At 43.4% G+C, this 20368-nt stretch overlaps 1 protein-coding gene across 1 annotated transcript in view; it reads right to left on the reverse strand.

Annotated features, from left to right (window-relative positions):
• Positions 1-13811, reverse strand: part of SH3RF1 (SH3 domain containing ring finger 1) — a 152387-nt gene extending 138576 nt beyond the window's left edge. Inside the window, exons 1-2 of the mRNA XM_028519695.2 lie at positions 13564-13811; positions 11574-12060 (exon numbers count right to left, since the gene is read on the reverse strand). Of these exons, the coding sequence (XP_028375496.1) occupies positions 11574-11966 (393 nt within the window). The 5' untranslated portion in view covers positions 11967-12060; positions 13564-13811. The remainder of the gene's footprint in view (positions 1-11573; positions 12061-13563) is intronic.
• Between the last annotated feature and the right edge of the window lie 6557 nt (positions 13812-20368).

Raw genomic sequence — 20368 nt, forward strand, 5'->3', positions numbered from 1 at the left:
TGGCTAGGTACTCTCTCTTATGAAGACATGAATGTGTCCCAACAGACCTTGGGATTCTGGAATGTGAACAATCTATCAATCCCATCAAGTGCATTTACTGAATGGGACAGCTACTACTTTCTCAAGAAAAGAAGTTAAAAAACACAGAGGTTCCTGCTCTCAAGTTACTTATCACTTGGAGACAAAACTAAGACACTGTTAATTTGAGAACAATCAAATACCAAATGTGGGGAAAGAACACTTAAAATAAAAGTAATAAACAAGTTATATATGAGTTTAAAACATTCATATAATTACAAGTATCTATTAAAGCAACAGCATTTTGGATTGACATCTTTCAGTTCCTGTTGATAGTTGCAAATTGCTGACACTACTAGAGGATGAAAGAAATAACAGGAGGCAGTTTAATTAGGATGGTAGTAAAAACTAATGGGTCAAATAAAAAATGGGAGAAAATCAATTTGATTAAGTAAAAGGGAAAAATCTGAGGACTGAGGCAAAGTGAGAAGAAGCAATACAATGAGGTGTTTCTAGGGTTTGTTTTTTTTTAATTTATTTTTAGAGAGAGGGGAAGGGAAAGAGAAAGAGATGGAGAGAAACATCAATGTGTGGTTGCCTCTCACATGCCCCCTATTGAAGACCTGGCCTGCAACCCAGGCATGTGCCCTAACTGGGAATCGAACCAGTTACCCTTTGGTTTGCAGGCTGGCACTCAATCCACTGAGCCACACCAGCCAGAGCTTTTTTTTTTTTTTTTAATTTTTAAAGGTCCATAAGATTAGGTAAAAACAAGCAGCCTGCTCAGAAGGGTCACGGGATAGCCCTTCCACAGCAGGAACTTTATTACCTGATTAAGAGCTATTCTGGACCTGAGCAAGACCCGCAGAAGTTGGAAAGCGTCCAAAGGAGAGCGACTAAAATGATTAAAATGTTAGGAAATAGGTCCTAAGAGAACATGTAAAGGAAACACAGTTATTTAGGTCAGATAAAAGATGGCTAGGGAGGAGGTTGGCTGCACAACAGCCTGCAAGGTTATGAAGGACAGTATACAGGGGAGCGCTTCTATTCCATTAAGGACGGACGAGGGGAATGTGATTAAACAGCAAGGACAGGGATTTGTGTTTGATAGAGACAGCGAGCGAGCATGCTTCCCAGCTCTGAAGGTTGCAAAGCACTGGAATAAGTTACTAAAGCTTTTGAAATGTCCTTTTCATGAGACTTTTTAAAAAGATAGTATCGGAAAATGTTCACTCAGTGTCCTTTCTTACCCTACAAGATCAGGAAGTGAATATTTTAACTATAAATAGAAGTTCCATTAAAAAAAAACTTACGGAAAGCCAAAGCACAGTGAGGCTCTTCACTCTTGCTGCATTTCCCAAATCCATCAGAAAGTTATTATTTACATAAATGTACTTAGTCAGAGATGGTCTAGCCACATGCAAAAAACAATCAGCTGCTCTAGATAGGAGATATAAAAATAGTCAAAACATGTATAAACTGACCAGTAATATCTGTTTAAGGAACATAATCTTGATGGTATGGGAAGAGGATGACAGGGGTATGAAAAATCAGCCACAAAGGAATCATACACACACACACATACACACTGCATATCCAACAGTGGCATCAAAAGACCCATGTGAGGGCATAATAATCTTTCCTAACACTAATTTTTAAAAATTAGAACTGCACTACAAAACACACTTAGGGATCTATTCCTTTTCAATACTATGCCAAATTGTTCTTTGGCAAAAGACATGTGTTTTAAAACTTTGAGCTATTCCCCATATCGAAGAGAAGAGAAGAGAAGAGAAGAGAAGAGAAGAGAAGAGAAGAGAAGAGAAGAGAAGAGAAGAGAAGGGAAGAGAAAAAAGAAAAGCAAAGCAATGGAATAGTCACAGGTGTAATAGCAATAGTCTAATATGTACCTGGTCCCACCCGCTGGATCTCTTATCCCAGAAAGAGGCAACAGGAAGGAGTATGAGAAATCATGGTGTTCACCATCTCCTTTCCCAGGGAGACCCAGAGAACCAGTGTGGCACTACCATTATCGGTAGAATCAGGACAAACCACATATTTAGTAACATCATTTGTAGCCACTAACTGATGAACAGCTTGTGTACCTGAAGTTTAAGTTGGCTGTTTAAAACAGAACCAAATGTCCTGTGGCATTAACATTATAAATGTTGATTAATTAAATTACCAAACTACATCCATCCACATGCATGCCCTCATACCAACAGACTTCATTTTACAATATAACTGATATGTGGCACTAACAGTTCTAGAATCTGGAAAGACAGAAAACAGAAGGTCCTAACATTCACTGAACATCTACGAGGTCATGGGCACTTAAGATCCCTTATCGCGTGTAATCCTCACAACCCCGGAAACCAGATGGCCATCATTTTACAAATTAAGAAATTAGGCTGAGGAAATAACATGCCCAAGAGCCACACAGATAACAAGGCATAGAAGAAGGCTGGCCTGATGCTAAAATCCCCGGCATTTTCTACATCACGTTTTTGCTCCAGCAAAACCACAAAGCTCACAGAAAGGAGCATTCAGAGGAAGAAATCAATTCCCTTCACTTCCCCTGCAAATGTTTGAAAGAGCTTCTGTATTCTTTGGCATCCTCCCCATCCTTGCTGAAACCTTCCTCTATATCCTGGGCTAAATCACACTGCCCTCAGCTAGGGTAACCATTCGGCCCTGTTTGCCCCAGACAGTCCCGGTTTAACTTCTGTTGACTCTGCAAAATTATCACCAGCATCCCTTTTCACTCTCAACAGTGTGCCAGTGTAGGGGATAAATTACAGGGTCCCCACCTAAATTTCTCACTGCGCTTCCCCGACACTGGCTTGTCTGACCCCACAGAAGCTCAGTTCCTTCCATCCCTCCCTTTCAGCATCAACATCCTGTCGGTCAGAGTAGGCATCCTCAAGTCAGTAAGAACAGGAAAAGCAATGTGATGAGTCCACACCCTTCCAAAGAGCAGAACATTTTAAAATGTGAGCATTCAATCTCTAACAGCTGGCACTTCAGCCAGTGACAACTTTACACGAAGGTACTATTCAGGCAGAACAGAGGCAGATCATTCTTGGCTAACTGAGCCCCATCAAGCAAACCAGCCCTGCATGGAGCTTGATTCTACATCAGGTTCCCCAAGCTGTCCTTGATTTTCCGCGCAGCCTTCTTCTGCATGCCCGGATTATTTGGCACTTCACCTGGAGGTTCCCATGGCAGGCACCATGTGGGCCTCCAAGGCGACATTAAAGCAGATGCCAGTGTCCATGGGTGGCTGTGAGAGGCACGTTCATCTCACAACACCGGGATGATACCCAGACACCAATCCCGGTTTGCCCTAAATGTTCACTATCAAACTTGGCCTTTGCTGGGGTAATTATTTCCAAAATGTCAGGGCTGCAAAGGGACTCGTATTACACAAGCCCTCGTTTTATAGAAGAGGAAACTATGGCCTGTGGACAGGAAATCGCTGGCTTAAAGTCCCAGACTAGAAGCCAGGTCTCCATCACTCTTGCCACTATACAGGTGATGCTCAGTGTCCACACATCATACATTTCCATAGTCATGCATGAAGACGCAATACTTTTCTGCAGCCAGGGTTGGGCCATCTTGGAATATGTGAACATTTCAAGGTGTCAGGTGATGGTGCCTCTCAACCAACACTTCAGTTTCAAAAGTACCGCTGTCTTTGTACAATAGAAGTTAGGCTTTCAATCCATTCTAGTATTCTAGACTTGTTTACTTAAATTAAGTAAAAAATAGAAAAACGAAAGTGCTAACACCAGCACATAATATTATGTACTATGAAACACATAATATTGAATGAAAATAATTAGGCCTACCAAAAATGGAAAAAATACTTTTCTTCATGGACTTAATCTCTTCAATTGTGCTCTACTATGTAAGGAACAGGAGGGGGGAGAAAAAAGACATGAAATGGTGGAAATAATTTATCAAAGAATGTGCTTAAAAGACAACTTTAACAATGGGAAAAAATGGAACAATTTGCTAACCAATGCCACTTTGCATGAGCTGAGCAAAACAAAAATTTCAGGTTGGAACTTAATGTTATTTCATATATTAATGTTTAATCCATGCATTTAATGTGTTAAAGAAATTTTACAGTTTAAAGAGCTTTAGGAACTAAGCAGTTATATAATCAGGAGTGTAAGACTATTTTTAGGTCTGTAGGAACTGAATCTTCTTTAAATCGAAAGTTCAGCTTTCAAGTATTAGTCCTCAAACATACTTCCAGGAACCTTATACAAATGCCAGGACTACTCGTATCCCATGCTGACATTTTTTAAATTGGGATTTCTTCTTTTTTTTCCTTTTTATTGAATATACTGGGGTGGCACAGGATAACAAAAGTATACCGATTTCAGGTGCACAATTCCACAACACCTCATCTGTATGCTGTAATTTGTGTTCACCACCCCAAGTCAACCACACTGATATTCTTATCCTATTACTACTGTATTATTGGAGGGGGTAGCTCATGTAAATTAAAACTGGACGTGGAGCACCATATAGTAAACTTTAACTTCACCTCTGCATACTGATTTGCTGCTTAAGTTCACTCACTACATTTTAAAATAATGAAAACTGACTCCTTTTCATTCATGCTGAATTATAAAAAATGATCATGTAGTGTTTCAAAAGCACATTTTTTCTTACAAAAAAGGAATTTATTATTCCTTAGGCTAACAGAAAAATGTTTATATTTGACAGGCCTTGCCTTTCTGCACTATATTTAATGCCACTTAAAACCGATTTGCACATCCGCCTACTGCTCTTTTTCCATGTTTCACAATGCAAATAATCTACTACTTAACTGCTACCGGCAACCCTTTGAAATGGCATCTCCATTCCCTTCTCAGCTACCCCGAAAGAGCCCACTCACACATGTCTTCAAATTGGCTGTGTTTACAGCTACCCATATGTCACCATTCACAAAGCCACTGCTGCCACTCTCTAGACTAGGCGCTGGCAGGCACAAAGACTGCAAAGGACTGAAGGGCCACAAAAAGGGGGGGTTGGGGCTCAGAATTCTTCTTTGTAAGGTTACTACTTTCAGAAGTCTCTGAAATTAAAAAAGGAAGGGGAGAGGAGGAGGGAGGGGGTGGGGAGGGAGACCCACACACTCTTCATGACAGCAGCGTTGGGAGAGGGAAGGGTCTAAGTTCCACAGTGAAGGAGCCTCACCAGCACAGCGGTCTGCAGGTGGAGTACTTCTACCACACGCACGCCTCACTATACCACATGTATGGTGTTGCTCCACTATTGCGGATCCTCCTGAAGAAGCCTGCTGCTACAAAGTGAACTGCAAGCTCATCTGCCTTTTGACCTTAGAATAAAAAAGGCTTGTCATGCATTGTCTCAGGTTTGCTTAAACCAGGTTTGCTTTTTGTTAAAGCAACAGACTGGGGAGGGGATGGATCACTAAACACAGTGCGTGTCTGGCTGCAGGGGAGGAAAGCAGGCATCCTTCCTGGCAGAGGTGGAGCCAGGGGCTCCTGGAATGGTGAGCAAGAGTCCACAGGCAACAGGAAAGGAGACAAAGATAGGGACTAACAGAGTACCCTACCTTCGTGCCTTTTTTTTTTTTGGACTTGTTTTTATTCCTCCCTTCATGAGCCCAGAGACTAATTACGGGGCAAAAAGAGTAATTTGGGAAAGAAACCTGGATAAGTAATTCAAGGAAGGAAAGTGGATCTACATGTACCCTGTTCCCTCTCCCCCTTCCTTTCTACCATTTCTCCCATCTCCCTGCTCTTAAAATGCAGACCATACTTGCAAGACAAGGCAATGCAACGAAGGAAGGAAGGCAGGGAAGGGACCACATGACAGCGGTTCCACACCAGCTGATGCTGGAGCTGGGGTGAGGGGCTGAAGCCAGGGAACCAGGGGGCAGAGGCGGGACTTTTCACAGACTAGCACAACAGCAGGGACTGTAACTAAAGCAAAACCAGATTTTTCTCTCCTTTTCCTCTCTTTTCCTGCCCAGCCAACAATAATAAATGATTTCCCTTCCCATCTGCCCTTCAGTCACCCAGAGAAATGAGACAGGGAAAGAGGGTAGCCCCCAAGGGTAGCCAAAGAGAATGGACATTCATCAGGGTGTTTCTCACAGGTCAGGAACTGAGGTCCCCATTCCATGTAGCTCTGTATCCAAACGTCACATTCACCATGTGACCTTTCAAATTCCTTTTCAGTGACTTCAGCTCTTGTCACCCCAAACAGAAATGATATATTCCTTTGTGAGGAAGGCTGATACTTTAATAATAATTATACTAGTAATGCTACATCCATTTACATTGACTTTATAGTTTTCAAAATGTTTGCACATCAATTCTTGCATTTATCCACAAAACAACCTATAGACAGGGATACAGACTGAGGGGAAACAACACAAAGGAAGGGGTTAAGTACATTTCAGTTGTTGAGAGAATGTTCCGCCAAGGATCCTTATTGGGTGATTACAATTCATGTCACCCACTCACTCACTCACTCACTCATGCATTCACTCACACATCCATTCATTCTGTTATGGGTTGAGCGGTGTCCTCCAAAGAGGTAAGTTCAAGTCTGAACCTCCAGTATCTATGAATGTGACCTTATTTGGAAACTGGGTCTGGCGATGTAGCCAAGTTAAGATGAGGTCCTATTAGTTTAGGGTGACTGGTGTCCTCGTAAGAGGGAAACTTCAGGACACGAATGACAGTGTGGTGATCGCCAGGAGATGGGAGTCGGGGAAGTAGAGGAGGGTATGGGGGATGAATGGTGATAGACAGACTTGACTTGGGTGGGGAACACAGGACACAGTGTACCCCTTTATGAATTTGCTAACCAATGTCGCAATTTCTCAAGGTTACTGTACCTCGGGAGTAAAGAGCACAGCCGGGCTGGACCACTGCAAGTCTATGGAAAAACAGGACTGAAGAGACTGACCGGAAGGTGACAGAGAGGCCATTCGATGGGCTGAACTTTAGGAACACACCCCTAGTTAGTGTGTTACTTTGCTGGGGCAGCCGTAACAAAATCCCACAGGTAGGCTGGCTTTAGCAACAGACACTTGCTCAGTTCTGGAGGCTAGAAGTCTACAATTACATGCTGGCAGGGTTGGGTTCTTTTAAGGCCTCTCTCCGTCACTTGTAGATAACCATCTTCTCCATGTGTCTGCACGTGGTCTTCCCCCTGCGTCTCTCTGTGTCTTAATCTCCTCTTCTTATAAGGATAACACTCATATTGTGGATTAGGCGCCATCATATACACTCATTTCACCTTCACCACCTCTTTACAGGTGCTATTCCCACACACAGCCAAATTTTGAGGTACTGGGGGATAGGACTTCAACTTATGAATTTTGGGGGGTACAATTCAGCCCACAATAGTCAGCAATAGGGAGAGGGAGAGAAAGGAGGTGTGTGGCTAGAGAAAGCGAAGTATACACAGCATTTACCGGGAAAAGGACATTGCACCTGTGTTCCCCCGTATCCAGAATGCCCTGCCTTTCCTCAGTCTCCCAGTGCTCTGACACCAAGCTCCATTTCTGTTCAGAAGCCTTGCTGATCATCTCAATCCCTACGATCTGTCTTTCTCATTCCAAATGCAGAGCCTGTACCAGCTACACCACTCATCTGGCCCTGAACCCCATGTGGCCTTTTTTAAAAAAGATTTTATTTATTTGTTTTTAGAGAGGTGGGGCAAGAGGGAGAAAGGGAGGGAGAGAAGCATCTATCGGTTGCCTTTCCACATGCCCCCAACCTGGGACCTGCCCTGAAGGCATGGGCTCTGACTGGGAATTGAACCAGTGACCCTTCAGTTAGCAAGACAATACCCAAACCACTGAACCACACCAGCCACGGTGCCTTGCAGTGGCTCTTGACGCCTTGCACATTACTGCACTTGAGGGCTCATCTTAGGTCACTGTCCAGTCCCTTGCTTAGTTCACATCCTCCTTTCCTTAGTTCTTTCTAGGACACATGCCCTGTCCCATTGGGCATGGTCAGGGCCTTTGGAATACTCTTCCCCTCTGCCCCTTTGATTGCCCAGTCCCATCCCAACTAATAATACCACTTCACCTTTCAGACCACAGCTCAAATGCCTCTTGTTAAAGGAAGCTTTGAAGATCAGACACACAGACACACACATGCAATTTACTTTCGCACTTAACACAGGTCTTTCTCCGATCGTCTCCCCAGCTCTCAGTCATTAACAGTTATAATGTTTAATTACCTATCTGTGTTGTTATTGTTCCTATGTGTCCCTCCTACGATACTGACACATACTCATAAATCCCTAACCAGAACCTGTATCTGGTTTGTCCATCATTATGTATCCAGTACCTAGGGCAGTGCCTGGCATCTAAGGGCTCGGCACATACTTGTTAGATAAAATAATAGTAAGTGGTGTGTAAACTAGTGTAAGCCAGTGGTTGTGTGATATATTTTTGCTGAACAGGCTCACTTCGAGGTGGAGGCAGTGTGAAATCATTAAGTAATAACTTAGACAGATACATGCACGCATACAGATCCTGAGCACTGGGACCACACAGAGAAAGCCGAAGTTTGGCCATCCTATTAGGTTGCAATCTACAGGAATTACTTAAATGTGTTTTCCACATCTCGTCTTGCATATATATATGAAATCTATCCTCTGCAGGTATTTTTTTTTTGTCTGTAAACAGATATCTACAGTCACCATCTCCCTGTGGCTCACTCCACGGCTTGACTTTGGCTTAAAACCAACAGCAATTCTTCACTTGGGGTAAAGAACTGACGGATTCCCTTGGTGACTCCAACCCAACACTTTTTCATTTTCTTCTTCATATTAGACAGGAAACACTAAAATTCTGGGAACAAGATGTGTGTCACACATTGGAAATGTTCGTATCTGCTGATAACACTTACTCTACCTCGGCTACACACATGAGGAAGCCACATGGTCACAACCTAACGGATCACAGAACATAACTAATAAACTGAAGCAACATTCCACATGTTATCACTTTCAGCTTCACGCAACATGTGGAAACAGGCTCAGGCACCGCCTGGTCGTGTCGGAACATCTGAGGGAGGAGGAGGATGCGCATTTGGGATTTACTGTGGTCAGTCACCTCAGGGGAGTGTCCGGAGGAGCGCATTACAACCTCCACATGTCTGTACCTCACAGTTTCTGACTTTTTAAAAGAGTATTTTCTGAGGTGGTTTAACCTTTCAGATGCTTGGACTATTTGTGTAGCCCTGGTTGTTTCGAATACTTGAAAATAAAAGGTTCTAGAGTAATCGCTAATGAGAAATTATTTTAGACTACAGAAAAACTAGTCTTGTTATAAGAATTGCAGCATATGCATCAACTCAGATAACTGGAAAACGTGGCTGTTTCGTCCTCCATACTCTGTGCCACCCCAAAGTAACAGATACCATGTCCTGTTTCACAGACCCCAGCTAGTCTATCCAAGATATAAGGCTCAAGTTCAGTTGCCCTTTATGGTGAGTAGTTTCTCTCATGCTAAAGAAAAACACAGGAAATAAATTAGGAAAAGCCAGAAAAATAATACTAACATCGTCAAAATCTCACAAAAATTTACCTAAGAAAAGTGAAACTCAATTCTGGGAGCTTAGCAGTTCAAATAAATGAACATTACAACATTACGTAGTCAATTTTTGTTAGAAAGAAAATGTTGATTTGAATGCTTGAGCCCTCTTATTAAATTCCTTTTTATCAGGAATCAAGCCTCAATGTATTTTTCACAACAGGTAAGGCAATGTGTCAACCACTAAGATACTTCTATTCATAGCCAGAAGCTATGCCTTCTCTGGTATAATTAACGAGGAAACAAAATCTCTCCAAAGAAGCAAAATCTACTCCCTAGTTACGCTAAGCAGGCCTGAGTCAGGTGTCTAAGAAATGGTCAACTACATCACCGATTCTGTGATTAAAATATTGATAAGTACACATCCACTAATCAAGGTACCAGTAAACACCATAAAATAAAGGAAGTCTAAGAAAAGTGATGTAAGCAGAACAATTTCACAACATGTGGGCTTCGAATATGGAAAGAAAATCTCCCTAAGCCGAAGTTGTTGCTGTCTTTAAAAAAAAATTGCTAATTACATATGAAACAAAAGAAATCTGATTAGCGCAGTGATGAAACTGTCTTCTAGTGATTAAAATGCTTTACATACTTTAAATCTAGTGATGCAAATACTTTTATATCATTTTAAAAGATGAACTGAGAAGGAAGTAAGGGAATGATTACAGGGCTGTTAGTCTGTTATAGCTATCTGAGAGTCACATCTGTGAATTTATACTGCCTAACACTGTCCCAGTGGGTTGTTCCAACATTAAAGAAGCCAGTTTTGTGTGAATATACTACAAATACTTGAAAAAATATATACTCTCATCCAGATTAGCTGTTGTTTAAAAATATATGTTATCAGTCTGGCCAATCATCAAAATTCTTTACTCCAACACAAATTGAATTGTTTGCGCTGTCTGATGTCCACAATGCCTCTTTCTTTTTACACAGATGAGAGAAGTATGTCTTATTATTGTGCCATCACCGACCACGTAAATTCAGATTTATTTGGAATACCTTTCTTTCTAGAAATTTAAGTTGTGGTAACTGTCCAAATATTTAACATCACTTAAAATTATTTCGGTCCAACCCCTGGCTGGCGTAGCTCAGTGGATTGAGCTCAGGCTGCGAACCAAAGTGTTGCAGGTTCGATTCCCAGCCAGGACACATGCCTGGGTTGCAGGCCATGGCACCCAGCAACCGCACATTGATGTTTCTCTCTCTCTCTCTTTCTCCCTCCATTCCCTCTCTAAAAAAATAAATAAATAAAATATTTTTTAAAAAATTATTTCAGTCCAAACCCAAACACCAAGAAAAATCATTTTAATGGAATGTTTCATTTCACTCCCTGTAAAATCCAACATAGAGCCAGATTCTCTTGCTTTTTAGCATAGTCCTAAATGACATTGTGTTGCTACAGCAACGAAACTCTGCTACCTGTGGCCATGATTTGTTAAGAATTCCTCCAACCGGTAAATTCTGTGCTGTGCATTCATAAAACCAACAGGATGGCTCTAAGCAACATAAAAATTAAGGCTTGACTTCCTACTTATGATTTACCCACACATATATTTATAACATGTATACATAAATGTACACCTACCTACACAATTATAGCTCTCCCAAATCCATCAAAATGGTAAAATGATAAATTTTCATTTTCAAGTGGGCACAAAAAACTGCTGTCTGATAAATTTCACTGAATTGCTACTTGTTTCCCAAAATTTATTTTAAAAGATAATCGAGACTGTCTGGAGAAAATTTAAAAACAAGAAAATTTATTATTTATCTCCAATCTCCTTCCAAAAGGGGAAAAAATATCCTAAAGCATAATTTCCTACCTGTTATAGTAAGTATGGCTTCTTTAGCAATAAGCTGATTTAGAAAACATCAAGTTAGAGAATAAAGAAAAAACGTGGTTATTACCACCGTTATTTATCAAAAAGCTCTGCAGGCTACTCACCCTCACTGGGGGGCTCCAAGATTGCACCCGTGGCTGCTGTCCACCCTGGGAGCTCTGCAGATCTTTTGAGCTGCAGTTAGCCACAGAGCTGCTCTGCACTCTTAGTGCATTGGTGCAGTTTGTCCCACTGACCCCACCAGGGCCAGGTTTCCAAGGCCTCTGCTTGATACCATCCAGAAGTCTGACCAGCAGGATGTTACTTGGAAGCTCCTCAACACCAGAGCCAACGAGGGTCCTGCACTCCGGACATCTGAGTTCATTTCGGGAGCCTACGATCCCCAGCAAACATCGTTTGCAGAACGTGTGTTGGCAGGGCAAAACCTTGGCAGAAGCATCAAGCCGCTCTAGACACACAGGACACTCCAGAAGATCCAGCAAGGCAGACTCATCCATCTTTACTTAGTTTACTGAGAAAAAGCTTCAGAAATATTCATAGTTGTACGCAGCCCTTAAAGTGATTCATGTAACATCCATTTCAGACTTCGCTCTGGAGTCACGAGGGAAGAGGAAAAAAGACAAAAAATTAGTATTGTTCTCTAGGGGAAAGGTTCACAAAGGAGCCAAGAACCAAAAAGTACACAAAAGTGCTTCCTCTAAAGAGAGTAGCTTTGCTTTGGAATGTGGTTCCTGAACTCCAAAGTCAACAATTAAAAACAAAATAGGCTTTTAAAAACAATTCAAAATTAGTCCCTAGCAATATTTTGGAGTTTACTGTGCAGAAACAGCTATGAAGTACCATCAGGATTCCTGCAATAAATAGGATTTATGAAATGCAATAAAGACCATAATTTCTTCAGCTCTCAATGTGATATTAGCTGCCTTAATAAAGACTTCAACTCATATGAGAAGCTGAACAGAAGCAACTGAAAGTTTCCTCCACCTGAAATTACTTTTAAATCCAACAAAATTCCCAATTTTAGTGTTTAAGAAAAACCATGCCTCATGCGATCACTTGTGGTAAATGATCCCAATATTAAATACACATGTTTCTTCACTGGCCTTAAAAATAGAACTGTTTAATGTTGCCCAACCAATTTGAGCTGAAGGTTGTGACAATTCTAAAGGACACAACTAAAGACCTGCTTGAAAGCAGCTGAAATATGCAAGCACCCTTTAGAACACACTCGGAAACGGATTTCTGAACGGCCTGTCCTAATCCCATTCAGAAAATCTGGCAAAATTATCACCAAAAGAATTTGACAATGGAATGCTGAGCGGAAAACTGGGCATAATATGAAAATAGGGCCATTCAGAAAAAGCCTTTAAACCAGCGACTGAGCCCCTCTCCCACCACCACCAAAATGAATGTAACTGTGAATGTCTGGGGGTGGAGGGGGGCGGTGAAAAGGTTTTGCTGGGAGCGCTAACAGCTGTTCTTGACAGAGCCGCGGCGGGGGGAGCCCAGGCTGCTCCCGTCTCCCACGCCGCCCAGCACAGGTACTCCAGACCCGCAGGGAGGCGCCGCGGCGCGTAGTAGACACACCCCGGGGCCAGGTGTCGCAGACGCCCGCAGGGGAGGGTGCCGGGCTGGGGCTGTGGCCCGGCCCGTGCCCGAATGGGGATCTCATTCAACAGCCGCATCTCCACTTCCCTTACAGTCAGGCCGGGCACCAAATTCCCCAGCTGGAAGTTTTCAAGGACTTAGAAATAGATCGAACCCTTAAGTTGCGAAAGTCTGCCCCACAAAGTGCCACCGAGAAACAGCTATCACCCCGCAGAGAGGAGGCGGGAGTCCCCGGAGACACGCAGCCAGCGGAGGGCGAGGGGGAAGCTGGGCTGCGCCGGAGACTTCGGCAAGGAGCCCGGGCAGCTTCCTGCCGGGAGAAGGCTGCGAGGCCCCGGGCTCCGCTCCCGCAGGTCCCGGCTCCGGGCCCACGGGGACCCAAGGGTGGGAGACGGAGAGCGTGAGCAGCGCAGACGGAAGAAGGGGACGCCCGATCACCGCCTTGGGCGCCGCGAAGCTCTGCCCGCGCCGATCCCCGCGACCTACCTCCCGCTTCGGTTCCTCTCTTTGTTCGCGGCCCCGCAGCGGTGGCTGCGGCCGATGTGGATGCGGCCCCGCGGCGTCCGCGGCTCGCAGTGTCTCTGACGCGGCGGCCGCACCGGAGACTCCTCTCCGCTGCCCCCCTCTCGCGCGCACACACTCACGCCGCCGCCGCCGCCTCCTACTTTCCCAGCCAAGGAGGGCGGAGGAAGCGGAGGAGGAGGAGGAGAAGGAGGCCGAGCCGCAGCCAGCGCCCGGGGCGCGAGGGGCCGCCCTGCACCACAGCGCCTCCCCCCGGAGCAGCCGGCGCACCTCCGGGAACCGCGCGGCCGCCGCGCCCTCCTCTCCGCACTAGGTACCTGCGCGCGGCCCCCGCGGCCCGGGGGGCGCGACGGGGCGGCGGGGCACGGGGTGCTGCGAGAGCCAAGAGTCCGGGAAACGCGGACCTCAGGGGGCTGTGAGGAGGCCGACTTGGGGGCACACGCCCGTAAAATGAAGCCAAGGACGAGGAGGGCCTCGGGGAGGGGCGGGTGAATAAAGGAGAGAAGGGCCGGGGTCGGTAGTGGCCCCCACGCTGGCCGGCGGTGCGGGAGGGGCTGGCTCCCAGGAAAGGGCGGGAGCAGCGCCAGCGGAAACTGATCGCACCCGGATAGGCTTCTGTTCGCCCAGCCTCGGAGAGCCACTGCGTAGGGTGAGAGTCACATGCGACCCCTTCGGTCCGAGGAAGGCATGTTGATCAGTCGGGCGGATAGTACCAGGACAGGTGTCCACCCGCCGATTTCCAGGGCCACCGCCTTCCAGTATTGCTCCTCCGTCGGCCCGCATCCAGGTACCACCCTGCTTCCCCAGGGACACATACCTGACCAACGGAGGACTGCTGACCCAGAAACTCAAAATTGGAAGGGAGAGAAGCTGGGGAAACAGGAGTGTGGGTTCAAAACCCAGCCTTGGGAGGCCCTGTTTTACCTGCCGTTAGTGGGGAAAATTCAAAGTCTGACCTCAGGTGAGCTGGCACGCAAAGCTAACTGAGAGGCGCCTGTTTATCTCAGCCTGGGAGGCAGCCATAACCATCCCTGTAATCTTTGTTTTGGTTGCCCCAGGCACACACCTGTAAACTCTGAAAAATAGTTTTGAAAAACAAGTTGTCCACAGGTTTAGCGTTGCTTTTCAGACTCAATTCAGAGAGAAAAACAAGTTAAAATTTTGTCTCAACATTGTCATTATTCTGTTTGAAGGTACCATCAACTTACAAAAAGTTATCCAGATACTTTTCCTAGGTGTGCAGAAACTAGGCAAGAATAAGGGAAAATGTTACAGATAAAATGTAAGAAAGCCCTACCTGGCTACCAACCACACTGACATTTGTAAAGGGAGTCAGATTAGTGTCTACCCTGCAGACAGGGCCACGGCTAAACCATTCAAGACAAATGAGAATCACCTAAGTAAGAAAAATTATTACAGCTAACAATCATCAGTCATTCACTGTACGCCAATCACTGTGCGAAACATTTTACATGGATTAATCCAGTCATCATGTAACCCTATTTGTCACTCCTCCTTAACTTTGTCCTAGATGGATTAATATGCTGAGAGTCATACTGTATGAATACCAGCAAAAATAGCCCACTTCCCCCTCCAGTAGAAGTAACCAAATGCATATGCACTTTTGCTGAGAAAGACAAGGGAAGAAAAGTACAGAACAAAGACTTTTTAGTCCAGTAATCTACAAACAAGGCACTCTGAAAGTGACTAGTTAGCCCTGCATCAGTGTTTCCAGAACTGTGCACATGAAGGTGAAGCTGACTAACAGCTTACAACCAGTAAACAGATAAATGTTAGATGCAGTTGACAGTTATTAAAACTGAAGCTCCAATATGTTCACATCATCCCCAGGTCACACAATGAGTAATTCTGAACCAAGACGCAACCTTGTGTTTCTGGATTCCAAGTCCAGTTTTCTTTCTGCCATTCCAAAGACCTCTCTTTTGCACAGCACCTCAGACAAAGCTGAGTGCACAGTATCTCCTTCCAAGGGAAAAGCCATACTGTTAATCACATCATTACTCTGGAAAGCAAGGGACAATTTTTGTTTTGTTCTTAATTTTGTTTGTTTGTTTGTTTGTTTGTATTTAGAGAGAACATTAGCACAAGACCATGGGTGGTATACGGTACAGCTCTTAAGACTTGGCATGAAAATCAGTAGTCGAGTCCAATATCAAAGAACTGAAGATGGCGTTCCCAAGATTACAGGGGTCGAAGAAGCTTGTACACACATCCATGAATATTGTTTGGGACATGGCTGCAGCTCTTTGAACATCCCCAGTGCTGGTTCATGCTGTTTTTTAGAATACAACTCTTTCATTAGCCTTAATCACTCCAGCTGTAAAATGAAGTTTTAGGCAAAGTACTGTAACCTCTTGAGCCATCTTCCCTTTGTCGAATGGTGAAAAAATAATACCTCTCTTAGACTGCTGCTGGAGGAGTCAATGAGACAATGGGCTGGTCCTTTGCAATCTGCACCTCTCTGTTCAAGAAGATGTGCCATCATTAGCATTGCCTGCCAAGAACTACCTAGGCTGAGTTATACTGAACGAAACCCCTTTTTTTTTCCCACGGTCTTAAAAAAAAAATCTGAGACAACACTCTTAATTGCAGAATCCTGTCAGGAGAATACAATATAGGTGAAGGGACACTTGGGGAATGAGATGTTCATCTTGCCATTTCTGAGAACTGAACATGAAGGGAAGAATGTGAGCATGATATACTGATGGCCCCTGGGACTTCTATTAGATACATGGAAAAATATAAACACACCCTGTACATAATAATGATGGCTTGGATTGACACAGTTTTTATCCTCCCAGGACTTCAAAGTACTTTCACATACGTTATCTCATTTATCTTCTCGGCATCCCTCTGAAGCCGCAAAGACAGATATAATCATCCCCATGTTGCAGATGGGAAAAAATGAGGTGTAGAGAAGTTATTGCTCTTGCTGATGACATTACGACACAAATCAGTCTTTTAAATCCCCAGTCTAGAGTACTCTTTGGTTAAGCTTTGCTATCATACTCATACATGCATGTGTCTGACCACCATTTTCCTTCAAAACTAATTCTTCTTCCAGCTGCCATGACAATGGGAAATAGCAGCAGTATTTACCCAGTTGTTTAAACTAGAAACCTAGGCGTCATCTTTGACTTCTTCCTTTCTTCCTCCTCATCCCTCTCCATCAACCAGTCTGGCAACTAACCCCCCAAATATATTTCAATTTCTACCCACTTCCCTTTGCCTTCACTGCACCTTTATTTAAGCCATCATTACCTTTGCTTCTGTCCCTCCGAACCCGCCTTTCTGCTTTCATTTCTGTCTTCAAACAATCTTACCCTGAATATAGTGACATTCATAGCAAGCTACACAAATGGCATAACAGATTACGTTACTCCCTTGCTCAAAACTCATCAATTTCTTCCCATCACACTTGCAATCAAATGGTTTCCATGTCTTACCAGACCTTAATCACCTGGGCCCTGCACCATCATGCTCTACCACAGCACTTGATCTTTATAATATTTTTTTCACTGTCTAATTTTTGATTCTTTACTTATTGTCTGTGCTCCTTACCTGAATATAAGATCCCTGAAGGCATGGACTGGGTCTGTCTTCATCATGGTGTCCTTCATAGCCAATCCATATGGGTACCAGAGAATAATTCTCAAATAAGGAATTAATCAAGTACAGAATTATATTTTTTCCATCCTAAAGCTACATATGTACTTAGTACTTCACTGTCCTTAGACAGGAAGTCAGGCAATGTTCCAAATTCTGTTGAAAGATGTCTTATAATCTATCAATCAATATGTTTTTTATGTGGAAATGAAGAAACAGGATTCCTCCTATTTTTTAAATTGGAGGGGGGGGAAGGGGAGAGAAAGGGAAATATTGATTTGTTGTCCCACTATTTATGCACTCATTGGTTGATTCTTATATGTGCCCTGACCAGGGATCGAACCTACAACCTTGGCACATTGAGATGATGCTCTAACCAACTCAGCAACCCAGCCTCTTTTGTTTCACAGTTAAACTGGAGAAAATGCTAAATGCCATCTATGGAACACAGAACATAAAGGCAATGCCAGTTTGTCTTCATTGTAGGTATAGTTAATGGTGTCACCATATACTTACTTCTCAAGCAAGCAAGCAAAAGCAGTTATTTCCAATTCCTTTTTCTCTGTATGCTTGCTCCCCCACCTCCCATCCAGACAGGTGATCCAGAGACCATCAGGAGTGCTTCCTAAATCTGGCCCTTCCTCCCAACCCCAAGTTCAGGCCTGTTTATCTCCTATCTGGGCACTAACTACTTTCCCTGCTTCTGGTCTCTCTAAGGTAGTTTCTAGAGAGATCTTTGGAGTTAAAGGTTTCTCCATTTACTAAATGACTTTCAGGCATGTTTCTAGTCTTCTGTACCTTAGTTTCCCCTGTCAAAAGGGCATAATGCTACCATCTACCTCAGGGTTTTCATGGCAATTTCACGTAAATTAATAAAAACAGAATGTCTGGAACGATGCCCAACACATGGTAAGCAAATAAAGGATAGTCAATACCGCTCTTTTTTATTAGAATCTAGCTACAATCCTGGATCCACTACCTGTTAACTGAATGACTTTGCAAATTAATTTTCTGAGTCTCAGCGTCCTTAGGTACACAAACAGACATAATGTTCTCCACTGTAAAAGCTTGTTGCAAAAAAAAATAATGACAAAACTCATTGAAAAATCTAGCTCAGTATCTTTCTGGCACTATCTGTTTCCTGCCTCCCTTTCTATGTATCTATCTGCGTTTGTTTCCATATAGTTAGAGAGTGGGTTGGATTATCTCTAAGGTTCTTTCCAGCATTAAATGTTTATCTCCATCCTAACCGCATAGAACACCCAAAGGCAATGGAATCCCCTTGTAAAAAGCCAAGTGGTCCTGAGGTGCCCTAGTTGTCAGGAAAGTGGGCTCCTAGCAATAAGCATCAGGCAGACCCAAAGAAACTATTTTGGTCTGCAGTAGTGGGAAGGTGGTGTGAACGCCACTGTCTGGAAAAAAAATCTGAGCAGATGGCATATTTATAGGCACTCCCCAAGGATTTCATTTCAATTGGAATAGATGATACGAGATGAGTGGGAGGTAACTGAACTGCACTTTCCTCCAGCCTTCTTGAAACAAGTCTGAATATTTGAGGAGCTGTTTGACAGGGGAATACTTGGGGAGAGCTGGAGTTCTCCAAACTGACTAAATCCAACCCTGCCTCCAGGGAGTGGTTCTAGAGGTTTTGAGTGCACTCCAGGGAGTGCACTCAAAATTACCTGCAAAGCTCCTTAAAAATGCAGACACTCCAGCATCCTCCCTAGAGATTCTTACTTAGTAGGTCTAGTGTGGGTTCAAGAATCAGCTGGTTCTAATAAAGGAGATGTTGGGACTATAATTTGAGAAATGCTAACCTCGAGTCATCCAGAGGCCCATTAAAAGAGGGGGGGACCCCAGGTGCTGACCAGGGAAGCAATGTAATGCCCTCTAGGGGTTTGGTTTTGTTGAGAAGGTTGCGGGAGCTTAGAGCTGGGGACCATGGGAGAGCCACTGAGTGCTGCCATCTGCATCGATTCCAGTCTGTCCCCTTCCGGGTCCACTCCACCATGCAGTGCTTGGTTTCTCCTCTGAATAAATACTGGACAGATTTTGTATAATATCATTTTAAAAGGGAGCTAAAACATTAGCCTGTCCAGAGAAACACACATGGCTGGCCCCCAAGTTACCTAAAAGTAGACCAGGGCCACCCACATCAAGCCTCAGGAGGTCCTTTGCTTAGTACAGTTAAATTTCAGTGATAGCATGCCTAAAACTTAGGTGCACCTAGTACATTTCTGACCCAAGTTTAAACATAAATTTAACCCATATGAGGAAAATTGAATAGGATTTCTTCCTTTCTATTCAAAATACTTTCTCTTGTCAAATTCTATTATCATTTTAAAAGTTTAAACCTTGAAATGGTCTTTTTGCTTCTAAGCAAATTTTACCTAACCCACACTATTAGAGAGATTAGGTAAATATCCATCACTTTACCTGACCAATTTTGGGAAATGAAATTCCATAATCTTTCTTTGTGACCCATCTTTATATATTAAAGATTGTTTATCAATTTTCAGACTTTTTTTCTGATCAAATTAAAGATAAATGTTGACTTCCTAAGGCATTTAAATAGGCCAGCTTACACATATGCGCACACACACACAGAAAATGTGATGAATTCACTGGAGACTCAATACATGAGCCATGTTTCTGTTTTCATCGTAATAGTCAGCAAAAGATGTGGGGCTTTCTCAATTTTTGCACCCTAACTCACATACAAGCCCGTTTTCTGTGATTTCATAATAAGTAGAAATGATCACATCATAACATTTTCTTTTATCTGCAGCGTAATACTTCACCGTCTCTCTTTCTTGCTCCTAAATAAATGTGTATTTATTCCTCTTCCTAAGGATATAATTATCATGACACCAGATACTGCTCATGCTGCACTTCAGATTTGTTTTCCTGAAAACTTACCTGAATTCCAAGTGGTTTTCCTCCTTTCACTGAAATCATTTTCCTCACCATTTTTCTGCCCTGCATTACTTCTACCAATACCACCAGAATTTTCACCCTGATCTTCACGTTGTTCTCTTCCTCAATGAGGAATTTCTGTCCTCATAGCTTTTTCACATACTTGAGTGTGTGTGTGTGTGTGTGTGTGTGTGTGTATCAGGCAAGTATGTAAAGTTTGTCATTT

Source organism: Phyllostomus discolor, chromosome 8, assembly GCF_004126475.2.
Source record: "Phyllostomus discolor isolate MPI-MPIP mPhyDis1 chromosome 8, mPhyDis1.pri.v3, whole genome shotgun sequence".
Taxonomy (NCBI): domain Eukaryota; kingdom Metazoa; phylum Chordata; class Mammalia; order Chiroptera; family Phyllostomidae; genus Phyllostomus; species Phyllostomus discolor.